General features: G+C 42.7%; 1 protein-coding gene across 1 annotated transcript in view; it reads right to left on the bottom strand.

Moving 5' to 3' along the window:
- Positions 1 to 6,249: 6,249 nt before the first annotated feature.
- DUSP10 (dual specificity phosphatase 10) overlaps positions 6,250 to 24,390 on the bottom strand; it is a 38,072-nt gene continuing 19,931 nt past the window's right edge. The window contains exons 3-4 of the mRNA XM_073338835.1: positions 12,687 to 13,058; positions 6,250 to 7,513 (exon numbers count right to left, since the gene is read on the bottom strand). Coding sequence (XP_073194936.1) covers positions 7,248 to 7,513; positions 12,687 to 13,058 — 638 coding nt within the window. The 3' untranslated portion in view covers positions 6,250 to 7,247. The remainder of the gene's footprint in view (positions 7,514 to 12,686; positions 13,059 to 24,390) is intronic.

Here is a 24,390-nt window from a genome sequence, read left to right as displayed (position 1 = left end):
CTCCTTTTTTTTTTCATGGTATATTAAGCCCTGCCATTTCAATCTTTCAGGTGATGTGTTGTGTTTGGTATTCCACTTGAGAATTTGACCCTAATCGACTGCTGTAGGATACCTAGTGTGTGTAATTTCCCATGTCAAACAATGTCAAGTGGTGGGGAAAGGACTAAATCACAAAAGTGAAGCCCAAAGGGGTTTATAGGTCACACTCTCACAGGCTTATCAATTAAACTTGAGTTAGAGCAGCATGATTCCCATGGGCTGCTCTGGCCATTGTGATTGGAGCTCCAGGTAGCAAAAGAATTCTACTGCGTAAAAGACAGAAGAGTTGGGATGACTGGGAGCAAAAACTAGGAAATCCAGTCATGCTATTCAACCCCACCTCATCATCCACCACCAGAAACTAAAGGCTAGAAAAACAAGAGGGTGAACAATTTGATCTCCAAGAGTGGGAGATCTCCCAGTTGGGAGAGAAATGAGGTGGGACAGACACAGGATACAATAGCCTATTCTAATTCTTGAACAGGGATATTAGATGACTAAGTGCAACTTCAAGCTTTCAGAGCTACCTTGGAGAACACCAAACAAACAGCTGTCCGGTTGAGAACTTAGCACAATTGCTTTTCATTCAAGCATTTTTTCCAACTACACTGACTGTATTTTAAACTTCTTTCCAAATACATTTGCAACCTGAAAAGATCCCTATTCAAAAGTTCTTGTATTTTAAGGAAACCTCTGCCTGTCCTAGAAACAGTTATTACTGTAAACCCCCCTAAAAAGGGGTGTTGTTTATTTAAATTCACTACTTACATTTTGCATTAGTTTAATTCCACATTGAATTCCTGAGTAGCAGATAGTCTTTTCAGAAAGGAGTATTTCATCCATTGCAAATAGGACTTAATAAATTCATGATCTCTTAATCTCTTCCCCACATCAGTATCTTACATTATATATAGAAACTTTTGTCCCTAAACATATTTAAAACAGGATTAATTTCTCCCAGCAATGAAATGCATCCAATGCTTGGGCAGAATAAAGCAACTATTTAATCATACATGCATCATAAAAACATAAAACAATAATTTAGGTGATATTCTTTCTGTTCTCCTAAAGTTAAGTCTGCCGGGGGGAGGAGTTAGCAGAGCAGATTCCAATTATCCAAATTAGAATTTAGCCATGACTTGGAGAGAACACTCCAGCTCTTGCTGAAAATATCATGGCATCTTTAAAGACCAAACGTAGAAGCCCAGTTTATTACTCATGCAAACCACTGTATCTCAAGCAGCTCAGTGCAATCTATCAGGCAGCGGAATTGGTTCTGCAAAGACTGAGAGAACAATGTCAATTGCTGAGTCACCAATGTGACCTCTGACAGCACCCTGCTTTTTCCTTGGAAGTCTCTCATTCAAGCCCTGACACTACTTTTCTGACATCTCACAAGCATCCCCACCCTAGATAGCATGATAATAGAAAGACATCTGAGCTAGCCCATCGATTGCTTTGAATACACTGGGAGGATAAGACTAATGTTCCCTGCTTCAGTTATAACTAAAAGACAGCACCAACCCTGTCAGTCAGGGAGTCTGGCTCTGCCCTCTCTGGACATTTGCCAGTGACAGTGCTTCCAAAGCTGAACAATGTGCTCCTACCTGTACTTGAATATCATGCAGGACTTGCTAAGAATTTCCCTGCAGAACATAAAGGGGGGAGGGGGAAGGGGAAAGATTGAAAATCAAGTTCAATACATTTGTTTTTTTCCAGTTTAGGGAGGGTTGGGGCAAAACAGGGAGGGAAAAAAAAGTGGCTGATCTAGCTGAAAAAACAAAATTACACCCAGTGGGGACAAACATTATGAGTCAACATGAGCATCAGACCACCATTAGAGGCAGCCCACGCAGCTTGGTTAAGAACCCATTTCCCATCAGTGCCAGCATTGTACTGCAAAGTATGTTCAGCAGTGAAGGGAAAGGGCTCTGATTATTACCTACTGGTATCATGCTGTGCACACAACACTTGAAACTTGTTTATCAGCGACTTCCCCCTGGATGCCTAAAGTAGTGGAAACCACACCGCCGTTAGCAGCAACTGCACCACAGACAGGCATCTCACAGGAAGGAAGCTACCTGTTAAACAGCTAATGGCTACCTCATGCTCGCTTTCTTGGATTCCTTCCTTAGATCAATAATCAAGAAAAAGGATGTTTTTACTTCTCATGACTCTGGAGTCCTTTTCTTGAATTACCAGGAATATTTCCTTATATTTGTAGCAAATCATGCAAAAGGTGGTAAGACTTACTCCAAATCATTTACAGGGTGCTTCTTTGATACCCACCCTCTTCCTCCCCACAAATGTCTTAGCTTGACCGGATTACCCGAGAGTATTTTTGACAGTACCCTCCTGTGTCTATCTGGTTGTAGGCACAACAACCTTTGAGTCATGCACTAGGGGTCTTCTTCACCACACTTCCTGCAGCTGTTTCATGCTGAAGTATTTCTAGCCTGTATCTGTCACTTTAATATGAAGGAAACCTTTAACCATAATTCTCCTTTTTACAAGCCATGTGAGCACTCACTGCCATGTCAGAGACCCACTGAAAACCATCTACTAGATTTACAGAAGATTTAGCTTTATTTCTGGTGTGGCCAAAAAAGCGACGTGTGGACTAATTAGTGCTATAGGATAACATCTGTCTTTCACCGTGGAAAGTCCAAGTTTAAATGTGGGATAGATCACTACTGAAATTAGTTAAGTCATCTCAGCATGAGCAGATATTTATATCTAGTTCTTTAAATTATACTACAGTTATCCAGCACATTTGTCATCCACTAATTAAAACTAATACTCTGCATTTAAATAGGTCTCACTGGACTTCATTTTTTAAAAGAAAAGTTCGCAATTTGAAATGGCGTTTAGTGCTAAAAACTTGATATGTCAAAAGAAGAGAAAGTTTGAAGGTCCCATTTCCACTATACAGGTCTTGAGAGGAGTGCACTCGGGAACACGAAACACTAAAGATCTAACTGACGCCTCAAGCAGAAAGAGAAAATAGAAACAAGTTATTAGACATTTGCTTAGGAGTTCAAGTAACTGAGCAGATGAGAACCATTTTGCCAGCTGCTAATTAGTTTAGCACACCTTGGATACAAAATATGAAACTAAAATAGGACTGGGGAGGGGATTTTTTGTTTCATTCAAAACACACAAAACGCTAACTGAATGTCTTTTACATGGCTGAAGAGTTTAAGTTTTCTGGGGATTTGCACCATAGACTATTACATGTGCCTCTTTCTTTTAACTACAAATAGGAGCAGGACAGAAGGATGGTCAGTCTTATCGTTCAGACATTGGACTAGAACACAGGAGATCAGTGTTTAATTCCCAGCTCTGCTGTGATCTTCCTGTATGACCTCAAACAAGTCCCTTAAGGCCAGATTTTCACAGGTATTTAGACACCTAAGATTCAGATAGGTGTCCAGTGGGATTTTCAGAAGCATGCTGAAGCAGCTTTGAAAATCTGGGCCCTAGTATCCCCTGATCTCATGTCCTTCTTCCCAGTTAAGGTTGCAAACTTATCAGGTCAGGAATTCTCTTACTAGGTGTAGGTTTCAGAGTAGCAGCCTTGTTAGTCTGTATTCGCAAAAAGAAAAAGGAGTACTTGTGGCACCTTAGAGACTAACTAATTTATTTGAGCATAAGCTTTCGTGAGCTACAGCTTCAGGCTCACGAAAGCTTATGCTCAAATAAATTGGTTAGTCTCTAAGGTGCCACAAGTACTCCTTTTCTTCTTACTAGGTGTAGGGACAGCACCTAGGACAGTGGCATGTAGTAAGTGTGTTGGGGGTAGGGGAGGCTAGGTGGGGACCCCAGACACTACAGCAATACAAACAAATAAGGAATCCAAGACCGACCTCCTTATTCTCCCTTCCAGACAGTTGCACAGGGGATGCTCTCTAGTGTCAAAAGATTCCAACCAAGTGAACCAGTGTTGGTCCTTCAAGATTCCACCCACTGTAGGGCTCGAGTTGCCTTTTCCCACTGTATTTACTCTTAATGCCCTCCTCTCCCAATTTCCCCCCTCCAAGCCTCCAAAGACATCTGTGCGTGTAGTAACCCATGGTAGTCACTGTTGACAAGCTGCTACACAGAGAAAGAACATACTGGGACAGAGAACAGTTTGACTTGGATGACATCAGTTACCCAGGACCAAGCAGAGACCACCAAACTCTGTTCACTTGCGACCTAGTGCAGTTCCTATCTTACGTCTCCAAGTGGAGATGTTCATGAAAGTCAGGCAAGTTTTAACCTTCTAGTCATTACTGAGCTTTCTACCACAAAAATTGCAGCGCTGAAAACATTTAAAGTTCCTTTCTGCAACAGTCACTAAGAGCATACAGCAAAATGCAAGCCAGGCCCAAACTAAACATCTCTGGGTGCAACAATGGCAGGGGAAAATCAATCAGCTATCCCCAGAAAAATCTGAAATATACATTGTAAAATAATGCATTTATTCTACTAAACACAACATTCTGGGCTGCAGAGGGATTTATTTATTTTTTTAAATGGCTTTTTGAAAAGCGCACACATGATATAAATTTGAATCTTGTCTAAAACAGCAGAGATTGGTTAGCATGAAACTTGATAGAAAGTTGAGGAAGGTTATACCAAACAAGCTGACCCTTGTCTTACTTGTACAGATTTGAATTAAGTTATTCAGTATTCAGAGCCAGAAAGCTACAGTGGAAGTAAATAGCAATTTTGAATCTTACCCATACAGGTAGGGAAGGATGAGTAACTATATTAGCCATAACACATACAGGCCACCGTGTATAGTATGTTCACATACTGAATGTGTTGAATAATCTATTCGGCTGTTCACTCACCTGTTACATGGGCTGATTTTGAGCTGGCTTTCAACTCTCCTGTGATTTTGCAAGACGTCTCAAATTTTCTGGCTCAGGGTGAACTGCAGGCACAAGCAGATTTTAACACCAACTGATTTGTGACTGCAAATGTGTAGTACGACAGCAGTTGTTTGCACCAGAGATTCACTGTGGGCTCAAAAATGCATCCATAAAAAAACAAAAACCAAAAAACGCATCATTGAAAGTGAATCTCCTTTCCTCAATAGCACCCAAATGCAAATGCACAGTTTCACTTTCAGTGGAGTGCTCTCTGTTAAACAACTACATTTTGGTGGTCCCAGGAGCGGTCACTGCTGATGGGTTTCACTGCACACGAAAACATTCATTAAGGATGAAGTGGAAAGAAGACTAACAGTGTTTAGCGAAAGGAAAAAAAAATCAATTCTAGTAGAAAAATAATTTAATAAAGGGATAAGTTTCAAGAAAATATTTGTATAGTAACATTTTTTTAAGCAAAAAGTCCACAAAAATATACATGTGTAATGTGTTTATACATAAATTTTGCTGACATGCCCTGTTTTAATTTAGTTCAGTCCGTGTAGATTTTGATTCACAAGGCACCATCACTGCTATCAGACTTCCTGGGATATTTCAATTTTCACCCAAAAAAAAAGTCAGACAGTTTTTCTAATCATTTCACATTAATACAAATACACTTTGGATTGGCAACAGTCCACAAGGAGACCAGGTTACACTGGGGGGACGGGGGAGAAAAAAACCCCACACCCCGACTTTTTAAAAAGGGTTAACCTGTCTGTTGAAAGAAATCAGTGCTAAACACTGAACCTGCAATACACACCACACTTTTACACTGTGACGTGGCCCCAAAATGAGAGGACCGGTGGGAGTGTGGGGAATAAATGCAGCGAAGTGGGAAGTAAACCCAACATGGATTTTAAATTGTGAAATTAGATCCCATTCTCTCTTAACCGAGGACAGTACAAGGTACAGAAGGGCATAACATAGATGATAATAAAACTAAACACGGGGGGGGGTGGGGAGGGAAGAAATTAGTGGGAAGACTTGATTCTGCAGTTTCCCAAATGAGTGCTTTGCTACCAGACTGCAGAGACAACAGCTCCTCCACAAAAAGCCCTCACTGATTGAACTAGTTCATCTAGCCTGCCCAGCAATTTGATGAATTCTTCTTCTTCTTTTTTTTTTTTTTTTTAAAAAGTGTGTGTGTGGGAGGGAAGGGAATAAAAGGGGGAAGATAGGGTTTACCTGTTTCATCAAATGCAGTTCTATGCTGAGAAAGAAAAAAAAGAAAAGCCCAGCCCATATAAAGCAAATTAAATATGTAATTACTAAAGAAATAAAAGACACACGCTTTCCAAAAGAATTTTTCATTTTTATAATCAAATTTTTTTTTACATAGACAGAAACACACCAATATTTTGTGCGAAAAATATCTTAAATAAACTTTGCTTGTTCTTGATTTTTTACATTCTGATATACATATGTAACAAGGTTTATGGCACTGTAACCAGAATCAAAGGAAACGAATAAAAAGGAAAATATAATTGCTTTTGTTTATTCCTTCTAAATCAAGCTGGCTGCTGTCACACTTTAAAAATTATTTTTGTATTATTATTATTGGGCAGTCAGCTGTAATCAGTTTGCACACTCAAAATAAACCCCCAAATTATTATTATTATTGCACAAGAAGCCAGTGAAGGCATATGGCATAGAATGGTCAAAGTCCCTTGCTGTTAAAACCTCTTTACACCCAAAAATAGAAAAATAGAACCAGAACATGAAACACACCAAATAAATGTTGTTGTTTTTTTCTTTCGTTTCTATCAGGAGTGTGAAAAGTTCTAAGCTGCTCGGATTTCCTTTGCACCAGTGAGCATTTTGCTTTATCTTTAGCAAAGCCTTTGCAGAATCAAGGCCCATATGCTTCAGAAAGAATCTTTTCTGCTTTGTTTTGGCTGTTTGCATGTTGTTTTAAACATCGTTTTCTTCGGTCTATGAACCTGCACAGACTACTTAGCCATAAACTCTACAAGTGGCTAAAAATAATAATAATAAAATAAACAAAGAAGCACAGGGTTTTTTCCCCCTGTTGTGTTGCTTTTAAAAATTACGTATTTTGTTTGGAAGCCTCCCTGCTTTGTCAGTTTCTAGGAAGGGAATCTCAGTGGCATTTCATCAAACGTAGTGAAGTTCTTGGATTTGTTTTAAAAAGCTTTCCTCACCAAAAAAAAGGTTTTTTGTCACCAAGTTTGAGAGGAAAAAAAAAAAAGCACAACCCTTCCCCTCCCCCCCATATCAAGTGAAGAATACGATAATCCCTTTATTTTATGGCACCTCTTAGCTTCACTGTCACACAACAGTCTCCACCCCAATCAGCTTTGGTGTGAGAATTCGTGGGGTAACACCTTTATTTAGATCTTCTTCAAACTCCAGTAACTGCCCCATAAAGTTAAGATTAGGAGAAATGATGGGTCGTTTGCCTTTGACAAATTTATAGGCATCCGTCATGGTCATCCGCGTGTGCTTCATTAAGTAAGCGATGACGATGGTGGCAGAGCGCGACACACCGGCTTGACAGTGAATAAGGAGGCCTTTTCCACACTGGTGAGCTTCCTCTGGAAACAGAAACAAAAGACAGAGGTAACACTTGTTGCTGGAAAGAAGGGCAGGGCGGGATTTTGTTTTTAAATTAAAATCAGATAATCTCAATGCAATTTCCAATTAATTGGAAGGAAACTGTCAGTGAAAACCCCCTCACTTAGGTTACAAACACAGCAAGATAATTAAAAAAAAAAGTGGAAAATCAATTGGACTGTTAAAAAAAAATCCTTTACTTGAGCCAAAATGCAGCAGAAAGTACAGAAAGTAGCCAGTTTCAGATTTAGTTAAATCCATTTATCTCATCTCAATTGCTCTTACATGAGCACAATATTGCAATGGTTGTGTTGCAAGCACTGCAGGGGAATACTTGTTTAGGAATAGCGTGATCTTTTGTCAAGGCACAGGACTAGGAAGCAGGAGAGTTGAGTTCTACTCCCTTTCAAGCATAAATATTCTACAATAATTTTGGGCATGTGATTTATCCCCATTTAAATGGGGAGGAAATTCAGTCCAGAGGTTAATACCACCTCCCATAAGGGTGTTATAAAGCTCAGTCACTACTCATTGTAAGATACTTGGAAACATTCTACTCTTGGAATGATTTCCACTGATCCGCACTTTGGATGAACTTTAGCCTGACATTCTTTCACAATGTCTTTGCAAAAGCAGCAAGTATTATACCCATATTGGAAAAGAGAAAGCTGTAGAGAAGTTAAATAATGTGCCCTGGGCACTCAGCAAGTCTGGCAGAGTTGGGAAAAGAACCCAGAAATTCTGACTCCCACTTCCTTCCTGTATATGAAAAGAGGAAAGAGTGGTATGCTCCAACTTCCCCTCTGCTCCCAGCCCAGTTTTAATCACCTTTAGCAGTGTGAAGAAAGGTGGTTATGACAAATCCTATACCCAATCTGAGCACAACTCTAAGCATTAACTTGTGTCCCTTGATAAAAGCTCACCAACAACGTGGGCAGGGTTTGGGGAAAAGGGTATCTCCAGGAATTGTACCTCAGCAGTATCTGGAAAAATAAATTACAACACCAATCGTTCCCCCCCCCCCACCTCCAACCCATGAACATTTTTAGAATGACAGATCCCTAAAGCAAAAGCAAGGGAACCTTAAAGGATGCTCCTAACTCTAGGCAGGTTGTATTTTGCACAAAAATCCACAAACCATGTTCCATGCTCTTCACATGGGTCAGAGCAAAAGGAAACAACAGCTAACAAGTGTGGATAAAGGAACACATTAGATCAAGAACAGGTCTATTCTGACAGTATAAATTTGGCTAAGTTCCTCCAGGATATTTTTGCCAGTTAGCATTTGAGGAAGTAAAAGCTGGAGTTTTGTAACTGCATGAACTTTCGGTGTCTCTTTCCAGCAAGATTCTGCCTTCACATTCTATGACTTCAGTCTTCAAAACCCCAGATGGATTGATTTATTTTAAAAAAACACACAGTTTATGATAGGTTTCAGAGTAACAGCCGTGTTAGTCTGTATTCGCAAAAAGAAAAGGAGTACTTGTGGCACCTTAGAGACTAACCAATTTATTAGAGCATAAGCTTTCGTGAGCTACAGCTCACTTCATCAGATGCATATGTTTCCAGATCTTTTCAAATGCAATTTAAATTTCCCCCAAGGCAAGAAAAAGAAAAAAAGCTTTGACAGGTTACTTAACAGCAAATGTAGCCAACTGATAAGATATAGCTGTTTATTAAACACACAAGCAGGCCCTCAAGCTGCAGCTATTAAAAAGGAAAGTAAAACCGATTTAGGAAACACATATTTTCTAGCCTGGCCTGTGAGAGGCCTTCTTGTAGTTTCCTCTGCACTCGGATCAGGTAGTAGACCATGCATTATTTATGAATGGTTTCAATGGGATCTAATCCTGCAGTTCTTATGAATACTGAATAGAGAACCTTTTCTTCTCAAGAATGGTTGCAAAATTTAGTAATGTTTTAATGTAAGCCAGGCCTGACTGCATCTTCCTGTTCTCATGAATTAGAAGTTTAGGGTTTGCCTGAGTTCATGACCCAGCTTCTCTTTTTTACTCAATATAAAAGAAGACTTCCTCCCTGCCTTGTGTTCACCTCCTCACCTTCTCCAGAGAGGCCATTTTAACTTTTCCACTCCTGCTGTAATCCAGGTTTAGTGAAACTAATTTAGTACAAACTGGAGCATACAGGAGCGTAATTGGTTACATATGACCAATTACAGATTATTGCTGTGCAGGCAAGTAGATGGCTATACTTCAATATCCTCAAACCACAACACTACTGCTTCCCCGGTGGAGCTGGCTGTGGGGCAGCAACTGTAGGAAGCATTTGGCAAATAAACCAGTGAAATGTGGTAGAACAGCAATCCTGAGCACTTCTAGTGAGAGATCTCGTGAAACTTTTAATAAGAGCCAAGATGTTAACCTTAGGGTCTCCCAGCTGAATTCCAACACAGTTATAATTACCTTCTGTCTGCTTATTTATATGAATAGTCACAATGACGTAACCATTACTTTAACCTCTGAGGATAGGACAAGAAGCAATGGCCTTAAATTGAAGCAAGGGAGGTTTAGGTTGGACATTAGGAAAAACTTCCTGTCAGGGTGGTTAAGCACTGGAATAAATTGCCCAGGGAGGTTGTGGAATCTCCATCATTGTCTAACCTGCTCTTAAAAATCTCCAAACACCTGTCAGGGATGGTCTAGATAATACTTAGCCCTACCCTGAGTGCAGGGAACTGGACTAGATGACCTCTCAAGTTCCCTTCTAGTTCTATGAGACTCTGGTGCATTGACACAATTAAAAAAAAAATACAGCTAGACTGGGCAGAGAGTCTGAGACATTCTCCACACACACTCTCCAAGCTGACACTACTCTTAGCACTGCCATGAAGAAAAGCAACATTAGATAGTTTCAGTAGAATGTGCTATTCTAAGGGCTTGTCTACATGGCCCCGCAGCACACACTACAGGGTACGAGTTGCAGCCTGCACTACAGTGTTGCGTTGTAACGGTCCCGTGTAGACCCTGCTCGTGAGAACTAAAAGGTACCTAGTTTGTGTTAACGTAGACCCGTTTCAAACAGGACTCTACAGTACGTTAACTCAAACTAGGTACCTTTTAGTTCGCACGAGCAGGGTCTACACAGGACCATTACAATGCAACACACATGCCTATAGTCTGCACTGTAGGGCCATGCAGACAAGCCCTTAGTTTCCTGCATTAGACCCCAATCCTGAAATTGGATCCACTAGTTCCAACCCTAGCACAGTCCTAATGGAGGCAACAGGGACCTGGATGTCAGAGGTGCTGAGTGCCCAACTCCAATTCAAGTCAATTGAAGCTATGGATATTCATCTCTTCTGAAACTCACAAGCAGAGGGGGGTGAGCTAGCAGATCCAACGGTGGGACTGGGAACGTCAACTATAACACAATGCTGCTGCATGCTCCTAAAGGATATGTCTTCATTCACTGCATATTGAGCCCAGGTGACTGGCATGTGGATTAGCCTAGCCCAGGTGCAAGCATCCGCACTGAAAAGCCCTACCGCAGTCACTGTATGCTCACTGGTGCTACGCTCCCTCCTGTGTCACACCTGGGCTTCTGCAGGCATATCCCATGGCTCTTTGTGCTACAGTAAGCAGAGTCATTCTAGGATTCTTTACCAGTGAATTGCAGGTGAATTGGGCTGTCCTAGGCACATGTGAAGGAATTGTGGGTGGGGACTGGAAGATTATCAGCCTTGAAGGGATTGAGCCTGTTTCCTGACCACAAAATGGATGGGCCTTTGGGTATATTTACTGGCCTTAGGGTGCATTTACATTGCAGTTGGGAGCATGCTTCTCAGCTCCATTAGACGGACATGACCTAGCTCTACTCAAGCTAGTACAGTATAAATAGGAATGTCGCCTGTGGTAGCCTGGGCTATCTGCTGGGAGTAAAAACCTGCCCAGACCCTCTGGGTACATACTCAAGCAGCTAGCAACACTGTTATTTCTAGCATGCTAACTCAAGAAGAGCTAGCAAGTCTCTGTCTACCTGAGCTAAGCAGCACACCCACAGCAGCATGGGCAGATTTACCCTTCCTGAAAGCAGCACTTGGGCTGTAACCTCTACCCACAGGCTACAAAAGTGCTGTGAAGCTGAATGAGCATTGGTAAAGCACTTGGAGCAAGTCTGCCATGATAGGGAGGTTGAGGACAGAGACTTTTTTTAAGAAGGGAAAAAGGGAAAGGAAAGGGACATCTTTTTATCACGGAGACACAACAGACCAGGAGCAAGATTTTTAATGGGACGGAGCAGAAAAGTGGTAAATATTTGCCTTTAAAACAAAAAATATGGACTGGTCATCCTAAGTGATTACACCTAGCAAGCATGCTTTGAATGAAGACTGTATAAAAGAGTATTAATTTTTCATGGTTTAGGCAGCAATAGAAATAATAGAAGAAAAACCTTAGTGAATTAGTTTGAACAGACGACTTCAAGATTGTACCTATGGTTAGGTTAAAGTGATTAACTGCTTAAAAATACCATTCATTCCTAACGCGTATGGGCCTCAAACGAACAAACTTATCATTGCAGGGCTCCAAAACACTACTGCAAAGTGTAGTATCTTCAATCATTTTTAAGTGGAGGGGACAGGGCACTAAGTAGAGAGAAAATGGAGCTACTCTGTCTACCCTCCCAGTCAGCACTGAGTCAGGTTGGCACGACAGTATATTTGGAAAGCTTACACCAGCACTGCAATGTTGCCACCTTTTAAGTCTGCATCATCACAAGTCTTGATATGTTTAATGCCTCTGCTCCTGGAGTTACAGGATTAGAAAGACTCTCAGGTTTTTAAAAGGGGGTAAGCCTTTAGCCCTCCTGGTTATTGAGAAAAGCTGGAAAATGTGACCACGCTAAAGACCTTTATTTTTTAAAATAAAGTCTCCTGATTTTTGGAGGCACGGCTCATTAATTTTGAGCACTTGGGGTTTGGCAGTATTGCCACTGTGTATGTATAAAGGGGACTTGAAGTCTGACTTTAATAAGAGGTGCCACAATTCTCAAGTCAATGGTCTCTGCATTTCTCACAAAAACAAATCCGGTCTTAACAAGCTTTCTGAGCTGTCAGAGTAGCACTAAGTTCATTCAAGGTTTTCAGACAGGTATCAAGGGTTATAACAAGACTAATTGCCAGGCAAGGATAGTTACCAATGAATTCAAAAGCCTCTTCGAAGTACTGCCTCAGATTCTGCTTGTTGCTGTCAGTGGCAGGGAGCCGCTTGTAGTTGAACAAGCCTCTCTCATAATGGTAGAGGGGGAGGTGGGTGGTCACGTTGATTATGTATCCTACGTTCATCCTCTGCATCTTCTCCAAGTCCTGAGCATCATGCTCATTTCCAAGGAAGAGAAACGGCAAGATGGGGGTCAGCTCAGCATTCTCTATGTCCGGAGTGGTGGGGATGGACTGAGGTAGTGTGGCCGGCACCGCAGATGCACCTCCTCCGCCTTCTGGGCACTCCTGAAGTTGGAGGGAGTTATCACAGAGGTTTTCGTGGTTCTGTTTAAAACTGCTGAGTCCACCTGAGAGAGAGAGAGTAAGGGCAGAGATTTCAGCTGGAGATTTATGAGGAATCTACCGCTCACATGAGAGAACTACTCACATACGTACATTTCTTCAACTCTGCACTATGCCTGAGGGTTTGCTTCCTCAGAGCAGGTTTTCAGCACACAGTGGTAAAAGTGCCTGACCCCCATCAACGCCATTGCTTATGTTTTTGCTACCACCATTGCAGCTGTACCATTGGTAACAGCTGCTGCAATACATCCCAAACATGACTTATTTTTATCTTTTAGTATAGACAAGATATATCAGGGAAGAAGTTAATAGTCAAACGTGTTTCCATGCAACACATCAGTACACAGTTGCACCCCATATGGCTGGGGCTTCTAATTTTGTGGGGTGAGAGAAAGTAGTTATCTGAACAAAGCTGTACAACAAGTTGAATCACTTTGCTTTAAATTGTAGGGTGGGAGGGTTAAACATTTGAACTAGAATATACAAGTCTTAACTTTATCTGTTCAAGTTCTTCACTGATCTGTGCAGCAGAGATAGCCCGGCACAGCATAACATTTTCATGAGGAAAAATGTCAACAAATGGAGGGAAACATAATCCATTAATACTTCATACCAGGCAATAGAGTAGCGAAGTTTTGTTTTTTTAAAAGATTGTATTCCTCATAAAAATGATCACAGTCGAGGAGCTCACTTAACATGTGGCAAACAGCAGCCCCACTTTTTCTGCCTAGAGTAGCTGCAAATATGCAACAACATTTATTATTTTTAGGACATTAATAACTGTGAGGAAGTGGACCAGGGGAAAACCAGTTTAAGTTACACTTCCCCTGTGTATCCTATTATACTGTGGGATTTTAAAGCAGCATTTTCTTTTCAAGTGGGTGGCACCACAAAACACTAGATGAAAAGCAGAATCGTTTTTAAAATTCTTTCTACACCTCATTCCACGATGACATCAGCTCCAGGCTCCCCACCTGCCTGGTTTCCATAGCAATTACACAAAGACATACAATGACATCAGTTGGCATGACATTAGCTCTTTGAGTGCAAACAATACTAGAAGAACTACTTTGTTTAAGACCTTTGGTACAACTGTGTTCTTGGGAGTCAATGATGTAATGCTAACAGGTGGCTTGGGACCGCCTTTGCCTCACTGGAGGGGGGAGAGGGGAGGAAGACAAAAAGGAGATATGTATACAGAAGGGATATCTTTGTAAGATTATGTGTTTAATGTTTTACTGAGGCCATATGGAGTACCATGCAGCCAATATTTTGAAACCGTCAAAATGTATGGATTCAAATGCACGTAGTTAAATCTAAGCCAAAAAAAAAAAAAAAATCGGGAGAAAGATATAAAAAGCTTACCAGAAAGAGCTGCACTGACCAAAATAAATGCTTAAGAGTTATCACCTTGCTAACTTTATTAAGCTTAAAAAGAAGAAAGTATGTGGCTGCTTAATACACATAAAATACTTTGGTAATTTGCTGCTAGGAGAAGATTTTAAAAATATGGAAACCTAAACATACTATCATATTGACAGGCTTTGTTCTTCATTTGCTGATAAGTTTCTTATTTTGTCTAGGACCCCCAACAGAGTTAGCAAGCTGTAATACACTTCTCCTACCCCTAAGGCCCCCCCCCCCCAACTCACACATTATCTTCAGGGGTATTAAACACTTCTCTCAACAGTTCCAGGACAAAACAAATGTGCAAAGCAAACCTCAGATAAGATCTCTGCTCAGGAGGTTATTTGAAAGGGGAAGTGGATGAAGGAAGGGGGAGGGGGGTAAGGGGGGGGAATGCAAACGTGGTTTAAACTGTCCAGTGAAGAGAGAGAGCTTTAAGGAGTTGTGGCTCAAACACATTTTTTACTGTTCTGATAAAGGAACTTGGATTTTTAAAAGTAAAAGGTAAAGATGGACCAGATATCAGAAACATTCTCTAAATGACTTTCAATTTCAGAAGAGATTGGGAGTGAGGGTTAAGCAAGAGAAGTGTTTGAATCCATATACCTGGATCCAAACTCACTCCCAAGATTTTGGTTCTGATAAGATCCAAAATCCTCAATCCGCACAAGAGAACAGCTCTTTTTGAGCTACTTTGGCTCAAGATGGTAAAGTCTCATGAGTAGGACCCTACCAAATTCAGTCAATTTTGGTCAATTTCAGCCATAGGATTTTTAAAATAGTCAATTTCATGTTTTGAGATGTTTACATCTAGAAATTTCACAATATTGTCACTGTGGGGGTCCTGACCCCAAAAGGGGGTTGTCATGGGATTGCCAGCCTCATTTCTGCTCTGAAGGCAGCAGCTGCAGAGCCTCCTGCACCCAGGGGAGATTCCTGGAGATGGGTCTGATCTCCACCACCAAGAGCAGCTCTGCAGGGGAAGAGGAAGTCCCATCCCTCCCCAGACCAGCTGGGACTAGCAACTTGAGCCCAGTGCATAGCAGAGCCCCCTGCTGGTGTACCCCCAGCCCTCCCCTCCCTTACAAATAGCTAGCTTTTATGGGGGAGATCCAATTTCACGGTCCACAACATGTTTTTCACAGCCATGAATTTGGTAGGGCCTTACTCCTGTGATAGCTCTCAAAAGGACACCTCCATCAAACTGTAACCCCATCCTGATGCAGCCTTTAATGTAGCCTAAAACCAAATGCGAATTCTGGTCACCTCAGCGCCTCGAATTTGGAGGCTGCTTTACACAGGATGGACGAGTAATTACATTCTAAATATTGTTTTATGTTGCAGTAGCAACCAAAATGTGCTAACACTCTCCAAACACTGCCCCGCCCCAAAGAACATGCATTCTCAACAACGCTGCCAGACTCCCCACACCTTTGCATGTGGCATTCCCTATCCCCCACCCCCATTTAATTGCAATGGAAGAGGGGTGGGAGTAAGAAGCCTAGCCTCTTCGTCTCTTAGAAGCAGGGATGTTTGTGGGGGTGGAGGAGGTTAGGGTAATGGCAGAGCAGGCCGGTGAGACCTGTGGGGAGAAGGGAAAAAAAAAAAAAAAAAAAGAGGACTGGAGAGTCCAGAGCAGCCTCCCCCTCCCGCCCCTGCCACCTCACCCATCCTGTCGCCCAGTCTCTGTTCCCTCCTTCTTGGCTCCTTGCCTCCCTCGGTGGAGGGAGACACCAAACCACCCAACTGCAGCAACCACCCCCTCCTCCTCAGCACTTCTTGCCAGTTTGAAAGGAGCAGGTGGAAGCAGAGAGTGAGAGACAATATGAATGTCTGAAATTCCTCTGCAAGAGCAGCACCTGATGGCTAGGAGCAGAAACTGCAGGGCAACCCCCAGACAAACATTCCAACAAGGCTGCCAGGCAGTGGGGTAGGGCTGCTGGATAGACCAATGGCATCCAAGAAGCCTGAAGCTTATTATCTCTTCCAGCAGGGGAAAGAGAAACATAACATACAAACAAAATGACAGTAGCCACCTCACTGATTAGGTGCATGTTTCCTCCTTGGCTGGCTTTGGGGGGGGCGGGGGGTTAAAGAAATTATCCAAGCACAATAGCTATCCAAAGCACATTTCCGAGTGCACTTTCCCCAAGCATATGCAGCACTGAATGCAGTGTGCACATTAATAGACATTTTTAAAATATGCACACTTGGAGACAGGAACAAAGAGGCAGTAGATGATAATGCAAATGCTTATGAACCATGCAGTGAGGTGAATTGAGAGAAGAGAGGAGGGAATTTGATATGAGATTAGTTAGGCTCTCTTTACTAGAGACATTAACTTTGCAGTGCCCACATCAGACACCCTAACAAGCACCCTAACAAGCATTTTAGGGAGAAGCAGTTAAAGAGAAGGCTCCCCTTCATAAAAGTAAAGGTAACTCGATAGATTTTCTATAAAATGAATTTACAATCTCTTACTATGTTTTTCTACAGCACTTAGCACAAGGAGGCCATGATCCAAGTGGGTTGTTCGGCACTCATGTAATTTAAACATGTACTTTGTGAATACATCAGAATGCAATTTATTCCACTCGCTTGCTGGAATAATAAAATATATGTATCACAAATGAATTTCCTGAGGTCCAGAGTCAAGATGGGGTCCCCATCTGCCTGTGTGTACGTATAACCACTAGAGCTTTTAGTGGATTAGTATTCCTTCAGAGGATGGCTGTTATCCCAGAATTTAAAGTCTATGCTCATGGGAGAGAAGGAAAAAAATATATATACACACAACCACAACCCCAAGAAAAGGAAAGGTCAATACTGACCTACAGCAGGTCTGTCTAGACTGGATGTTCCAAACTTAGTGGTGACAAGGACTTCACCATGTCACTCCTATCAGGGAAAGACCTTAAGGAAACTTGGATGGTGGGAGGGAGGGACATTCCAAAGGCTCACTTTTTTAGCTGTAGGAGGATCTATGGGTGACACTAATGTGTTCTGTTACACTGTACTTCCAAACTTCCCAACTTCCCAGGTCATGGCACAAGAATGAGAAGTGCCCTGAAGAGGGAGGTGAAGGTTGAGAAGAATCACAAAAGGAAATGCATCATTATACAAAAAGTAAGCTGCACATTAAAAGAAAGTTTAAAACAGCTAATAGTAGCATTATACAACATACACAAGTCCAGATGCGCAATCCTCAACTATAAGAACAAAAACAAAACAGGTTTGTTGGCATGGGAGTCCATTTCTGAGGCACCGCTGAAGAGATAGCTATAAAGATCTAGAGACTGTAGATCTAGAATACCTTGTTCCATGAGAGGTCTGATTGAAGTCAGTGAAATATTCTGGTAGAAAACACACACCTATAAGAGCAACTATGGCCCATTTTGATAAGACTGTAGATCTCCTAGGCTGAGTATTATGTAGCTGCAAACACCATGTTGCAGATTGTATCCACTTACCTGCCTGTGATGAAAAGCGTAACTTCAGCCCATTGCAGTCAGATGCTACATTGCAAGCATTTATGCAGAGATAAGGATGAAACTGCTTGCACTTTCACCCTAAAGTGGCCAACGAGCAGATTTTCAAGGGTCTGAGCACACCCAAATCTAACTGAAGCCAGTAGGTTCTGTGGGTGTGCAGGGCATCTGGAAAACCCAGGTATTTATTTAATGAAGACTGGAATCAAGGAAGCAATACTCTTAATGACAGGCAGGCTGGCCTGTCATCTATAAAGCAAGATAATTCAGAAGCCAGAGTATTCTTGTAGTCACTGATGCAAGCAGCCAGAGATTTGTGCCATCATGACTACATCTGAAATACTTCCCCCACTGTATGACAAGTTCCACTGAACTGCTCTGCCACACCTGCTAGTAAATAGAGACAGACCACAAACCGTGTCCTGAGAGATCAAAACTTTTATGAAGCTGAACAGTGCAAGTCATACTAAGTCAGCACCATACCCTCCAGCTACCAATGACAACTTGTTCCGTTCTGCATATGGAAGATCTGTTTGTAAGTGTCTAGCTTACTTTATTCTAATAGTAACAAAGTCCTTGTCACTAGGTTGTGGTCTCTGGAGATCAGCTGCATACCAGTTTCAACTTATTGAAACCACTGAGGATCACCTGGTTGGCGAAAAAACAGGGACAGGTAGCTCCATGGAGACTTGAGCCACAGCAGTTTTTAAAAAAGAAAAAAAAGTAGACTAGCTTGAATTGTAACAATGTTACAGACATTCAGTGGGTCTATTCTGTAATCACCACAGGGGGTGATTATTATATTGTATGCAGCAGACACAAAATGGTCTCATATAGCAGAGATCTGCTAATCAGCTTTTAGCAGGAGCTATGAAATCTTCATTGGCAGAATCATCTGCAAGATCAAGAATTAAGAGTGACTTCATTCTATGAAAAATCACTAAACAGTCTATCTTAAAGAGCTAGGATATGCAGCTACCCCCATGCGACATCTGTACTCTCTAAAGAAAAACTAAAGAATATTTTTGCTGACCTACAGTTGATGCATATCTTTAAGTTCTAATTTTAACAGGCATCGTATGTTCCTGTTGTGTCAAAAATACGTTCCTGTTTTGTAATGCATCACACAGACTGTAGATGTGATGTCCTCATTTAGACAGAACATGTGACCCTCTAGTGACAAACAGACCTTTTACATATCTACCCTAGATTATAATAAAACAACAAAATTTCATTAGATAAAAGCGAAGACTATCGGAAAATATTGGCTAAGGCCACATTCTGTCTATATCTTCTTTTCAGATTTGCTCCAGCCAAAGTATTCCACTCTAACTGAAAGATTACAGCAGAGCAGAATAAAGTAGTACTGAGTAATTCACTAAAGACTTTAATGGGTTTTTTTTTTTAAAAAAAAAAAAAGCAGCCCACTTAAGAACACACACCAAATCTGGACTTTTAACCAAAATTCTGTACTGTCTAAAATTAAATAAGAGTTTTCAGCAGGTAACATTTTGGGCATACCAGGAGCAATAATATGGCTGTATTGCAACATGCACCAAGGACACTTTGGATTTGTGCAAGTACAGCCTGTTCCTTTAAACCTGTGACCTCATTTATTTGTATTACTGCAGAAAAGCCAGAAGCAACAGCTGATGACAGTCTCATGTATTTTTCCACTAATACAACCATTAAACTGCTTTTGTGTTATTAATGAACAGGTGATTTTATGTCAAGCTGATTCAAAGTGCAGGATGATTCAAGAGAAAGTCAATCTGACTTTCTCACACACAAACACACACACACAGTGGGATATGTATTGCACTGTTTAATTTTAGTCTGTCCACACTATATCTAAAACTACACTAGCATCAACAATGTCCCAGACCTGTTGGAAAAGTCTTTACCTTCCTCCACCCCAAGAACCACACTAGCAAAATAATGCTTGAGATTGGCTTCCAAGGTCATTTATGACAGTTCTAGGACTGTTTTCATAATTATCTGTATGCCCGGGGAGTCAGAGTCATTCTGTGGGGAGGGCTGAATTCTGTTTTAATTATGATCTGGGGCACAAGTTTAGGACTGGAGTTCACAAAGGATTGGCCCCAGAGCCACTAAGATTTGTATATCAAAGATACGTCTCTATGTAATAACAAATAATAAATAGGGAACTAAAATTTAGTAAGTGCCCTGTTGCGTCACAGAGCATCACTCAATGGAGAAAACATGCTCATTTTATGACCACTGCTATTCCTGACCTTTGTTCCTCTTCCTTCTGGTCTTGATTCCTTTCTCTTTGGGATAGTCCACATGCAGGAAGTGCTTTGATTTAACTAAATTGGCTCATCTCCTTTGTGTGGGCATCCTTAAAATTGGTTTAAGAACAGCTAAAATTGATTCAGCTTAATTGGGTAAGAAACCAAAACAAGTTCAATTGATTTTAGCCACTTAAACCAATTTAAGGATAGGATTGCATTGACTATGCAAAGGAGTAGAACCAGTTTCTTCCTACATGTAGACCAATCTTTTGTCTCTCTCATCCATTCACCTTTCTGCATTTTCCCTCCCCTGTAACAATTCTCAGTTCTTCTTCTCCTCCTCCTCTACCACGAATGTCCGGAGCTTCCCTCCCAATCCCTTCAGCAATGAAGTAGTTAATATTGACATTTAAAGAACTGACACCTCCAGTAAGATGAATGGAGGCTGTGGGAGTTCAGGCCTCTCCAAGCCTTTTTCCCCAGACTGTTTGCAGACAGACAAAAACCATGGCTGCAGATAACCTTCCACACATGAATCAAGTGTAATCTTCACAGGCCCAGGGGCAGAAATTGGAAGGGAATTGTTTTTAAAAAACGAAAGCTTAGATTCTACAGAATCTGATGTGTCCATATCTTGCATGATAGAGACTAGTCAGATCCAGCCTACAAGGCTAGAGTTTGACACCACTGGCGGGGAAGTGGTTACAAATATGCTAGTGTAAGTGGGGGAATAGTCCCGCTATTGTGGGGAACTTTCCTGGCTTCTGCACTAACCCGGTAAAATGGGCTAGCGAAAGGATCCGAGTCCTCGCTCCCACTTCCTTTACCCAGAGGCCTCCCTGCCCTTGAAGGCCCTCCTTCCACTCTCCTGTCTGGTAGGGTCCTCCTAACCCCAACAAGGCTGGGCCCAGGATTCCTGGGGGGCTCGACCCCCAACCCTGCTGCAGTCACCTACGACAGGGGCTAGGGTGTCCCCACTCCAGGATACTCTCTCTGCACTGGGCACTTCTCTGACCCACGGATTATTACATATAATTTGAAGCAATTGCAAGTTATTTAATCAACAATTAATTTTAAAAAGAATAAGCGGAAATGGGAAAGGTTAAAGGAAACACATCAGCCTACTCTGTGGCAGGGAACATCACAAACAGCGTCTCTGGAATGTCAGGGCAGTTCACAGTCTGTTCCTTGTAAGTCCCAGGCCTTCTTCTCAGGCCCTGGCTGTGCTGCAGAGATGCTGCGGGTTGGCCCCTCCCTCTGGTGGTGGCCACAGGCTGTAGGTGTCAGGGCCCTTTTTCCCAGCGTTGCCCCCGCCCAGTCGGGGTTACCAGTCCCCCTTTGAGTCTGGCCTGCAGAGCCTCCTGGCTGAGGTATCTCCCTGTGCTGGGCCCACTGCCCAGGGTCCCCACGCGCTCCCCCCAGTTGCTCACAACACCCGGCTTCGGACTGCTCCAGCCCCAGCTCCAGCTCCACTCTACCTCAGAATGGCTGCTGCTCTGCCTCCAGCTTCTCTGGCCCCTCTGGCTCTGGTTGCTACAGCTCTCCTCCCAGGACAGGTCTGCTCTGCAGGCTGCTTCTGTGACTCTGCTCCCAGCACTGACTTGCTCCATGGGCTGCTTTTCCGGCCCCTCTGGCTCTGGTTGCTGCAGCTCTCCTCCCAGGGAGAATCTACTCTCTCTGGGCTGTGCCTCTGACTTTGGGGCTGCAGCTCTGCTCCCAGGACAGGATCTGCTCTCTCTGGGCTGCTTTTCTGGTCCCTCTGGATCTGGCACAGCTCCGCTCCCCAGCTTAGCTTGGGCCCCTGCTTTCTCCTTAGCTTGGCCCCACTCTGTCTGACCCAGGCAATTCCAGCTCACACGGAGGATGGGACCCCCCTGGCTTCCTGACTCCCTGCCCGCCCTGTCATTCAGGCTGACCTGGAGCATTGGCCTCTCTCCATTGTTCCTGGGCACTGTCAGTCTCACTGTCCTGATTCCCCATCAACCCTTCCCCTTTGAGCACTGGGAGCTAGCAACTAAAACACCCCCACTGAACGTTAGTAAGGGGGCAACAGTCCCTGTCAAGGTTCCTTCCCCACTCTGCTGAGCCTTTGCCTTCTCCATCTTCAGTACATGTTTCCTCTTTTTCCTTTGCCTCCATTTCTTTTTCCCTTGCCTCCATAGCTCTCCTGTGGGCAGTCTCTTGGGTTTTCTCTGCCTCCATAGCTGCTCTCCTGTGGGCAGCCTCTTGGGTTTTTTCTGCCTCTTTCGCTGCCTCCAGTGGGCAGCCTCCCTTTCCTCCTCAGCATACTTCCATTCTTTTTCTTTTACCTCCATAGCTCTCCTATGGGCAGCCTCTTTGGCTTTTTCCGCCTTGGATTCTGTCATCTTAGCCTCTCTATTTTTAACTAACTTTACACCCAAGAGTTAGAAAGAAAAAAAAAACTGGCTTGTAAATTTTTGTACTGTAATGTGATACCTATGTTCTCTGATAGCTATTCTCAGCCTACAGAAAAATCCTCTAGCCGCTCCTAGCTTAAAAAAAAAAAAACAGAACAAAAACAAAACCAAAAAACGCTTCTTCAGGTCTGTGAAAAACTTGTGAATTTCCCTGCAGGAGGTTAAATACCCTGCCTTGAGGTAGAGAAAACTCCAGCTCAAAAAAGACAAATCCCTTTGTTATGCTTGCTACTTTGGCCCCCAGGCAGAGACAAAAGAACTCTAACTACTTCCAGCTTAAAACCTGCTTTCAAGCAGCCCAAAGGAAAAAAAGTCCTTTTAAAATCCTACTGTGCTTCTGGTTCAAAATGATCCCACCACTGCCACCATGTCAAGGTTCCTTCCCCACAAGGGTCGGTCTGTGTGATGCTTTTGCTGGGAACAGATCAGGAATGCTCTGTAACTCCTGTAAAAAGTTAGTAAGCAATCTAGCTAGAAATGCAATAGATTTTCTTTTGTTTAAATGGCTGGTAAATAAGCTGTGCTGAATGGAATTTATATTCCTGTTTTTGTGTCTTTTTGTAACTGAAGGTTTTGCCTAGAGGGATTCTCTATGTTTGGAATCTGATTACCCTGTAAGGTATTTACCATCCTGATTTTACAGAGGTGATTCTTTTACTTTTTCTTTAATTAAAATTCTCCTTTTAAGAACCTGATTCCTTTTTCATTGTGCTTAAGATCCAAGGGTTTGGGTCTGTGTTCACCTACGCAAATTGGTGAGGATTTTTAATCAAGCCTTCCCCAGGAAAGGTGGTGTAGGGCTTGAGGGATATTCGGGGGGGGGGGGAAGTCTCCAAGTGGGCTCTTTCCCTGTTCTTTGTTTATCACGCTTGGTGGCAGCAGCATAGGGTTCAAGGACAAGGCAAAGTTTGTACCTTGAGGAAGTTTTTAAACCTAAGCTGGTAAGAATAAGCTTAGGGGGTCTTTCATGCAGGTCCCCACATTTGTACCCTAGAGTTCAGAGTGGGGAAGGAACTTTGACAGGCCCCCTTACACTAGCAACACCTGAGCTGCAATGCAGCCCCTTTCCACTGGGCTGCTGGTACAAAAGCAGACCCAATGCCAGCATCAGCAGCCACAAGACAATTACCCCAGCATAGGGGATTCTATAGTGGCATACAGCTAGACAGCAGTCCCTATCCCTGTTGCTGGAAAGGGGGATGTGGTGAGGGTTTATTTACACCCTTGTGATCCTTAAGTCATCATGCATTTGGCAGTAGCATTAATTTACTCACCCCCCAGCTGCACTTGGCAATCCTTGATCTCATAGTTGGCCACCATGTTTAAATATTGTTGCTGCTACCACAGTTTCAGCCATAGTGGGAACACGGCTCTACTGTCATCGACACCCCACCCTTTTCAGTCAGAGGGTCAAACATTTCACAGTGGGGCAACAATCAATACTTGGAGGCTTATTCTCGGTCCTGTTCCACTCCCTTCACAGTCCTCTGGGTGGTGCAAGAGTGGAAACTGCCCTCAATTCCTCCATCAGGCATAGAGCTAGCAGTCAGCCTCCCCACCTTGCTCCCCTACCACAGCCCCTTGTGCAAGGAGTAGGTTGAGAACAGGGAAGGAGAACCCCTGGGGCAAAGAATCAGGGACATGAAACTGGTTGTTCTCCTCAGGTTCTCCTCCCTTCTCCCCTCCTGGGCTGTCCTAGGGAGTGATGCTGGGAAGGCAGCCATCCTTTGTTAGTTCCTCCACTAGGTT

Source organism: Lepidochelys kempii, chromosome 3 (genome assembly GCF_965140265.1).
Source record: "Lepidochelys kempii isolate rLepKem1 chromosome 3, rLepKem1.hap2, whole genome shotgun sequence".
Taxonomy (NCBI): Eukaryota; Metazoa; Chordata; order Testudines; family Cheloniidae; genus Lepidochelys; species Lepidochelys kempii.
The sequence above is the reverse complement of the archived record's forward strand: the minus strand, read 5'-3'. Positions and strand labels throughout refer to the sequence as shown.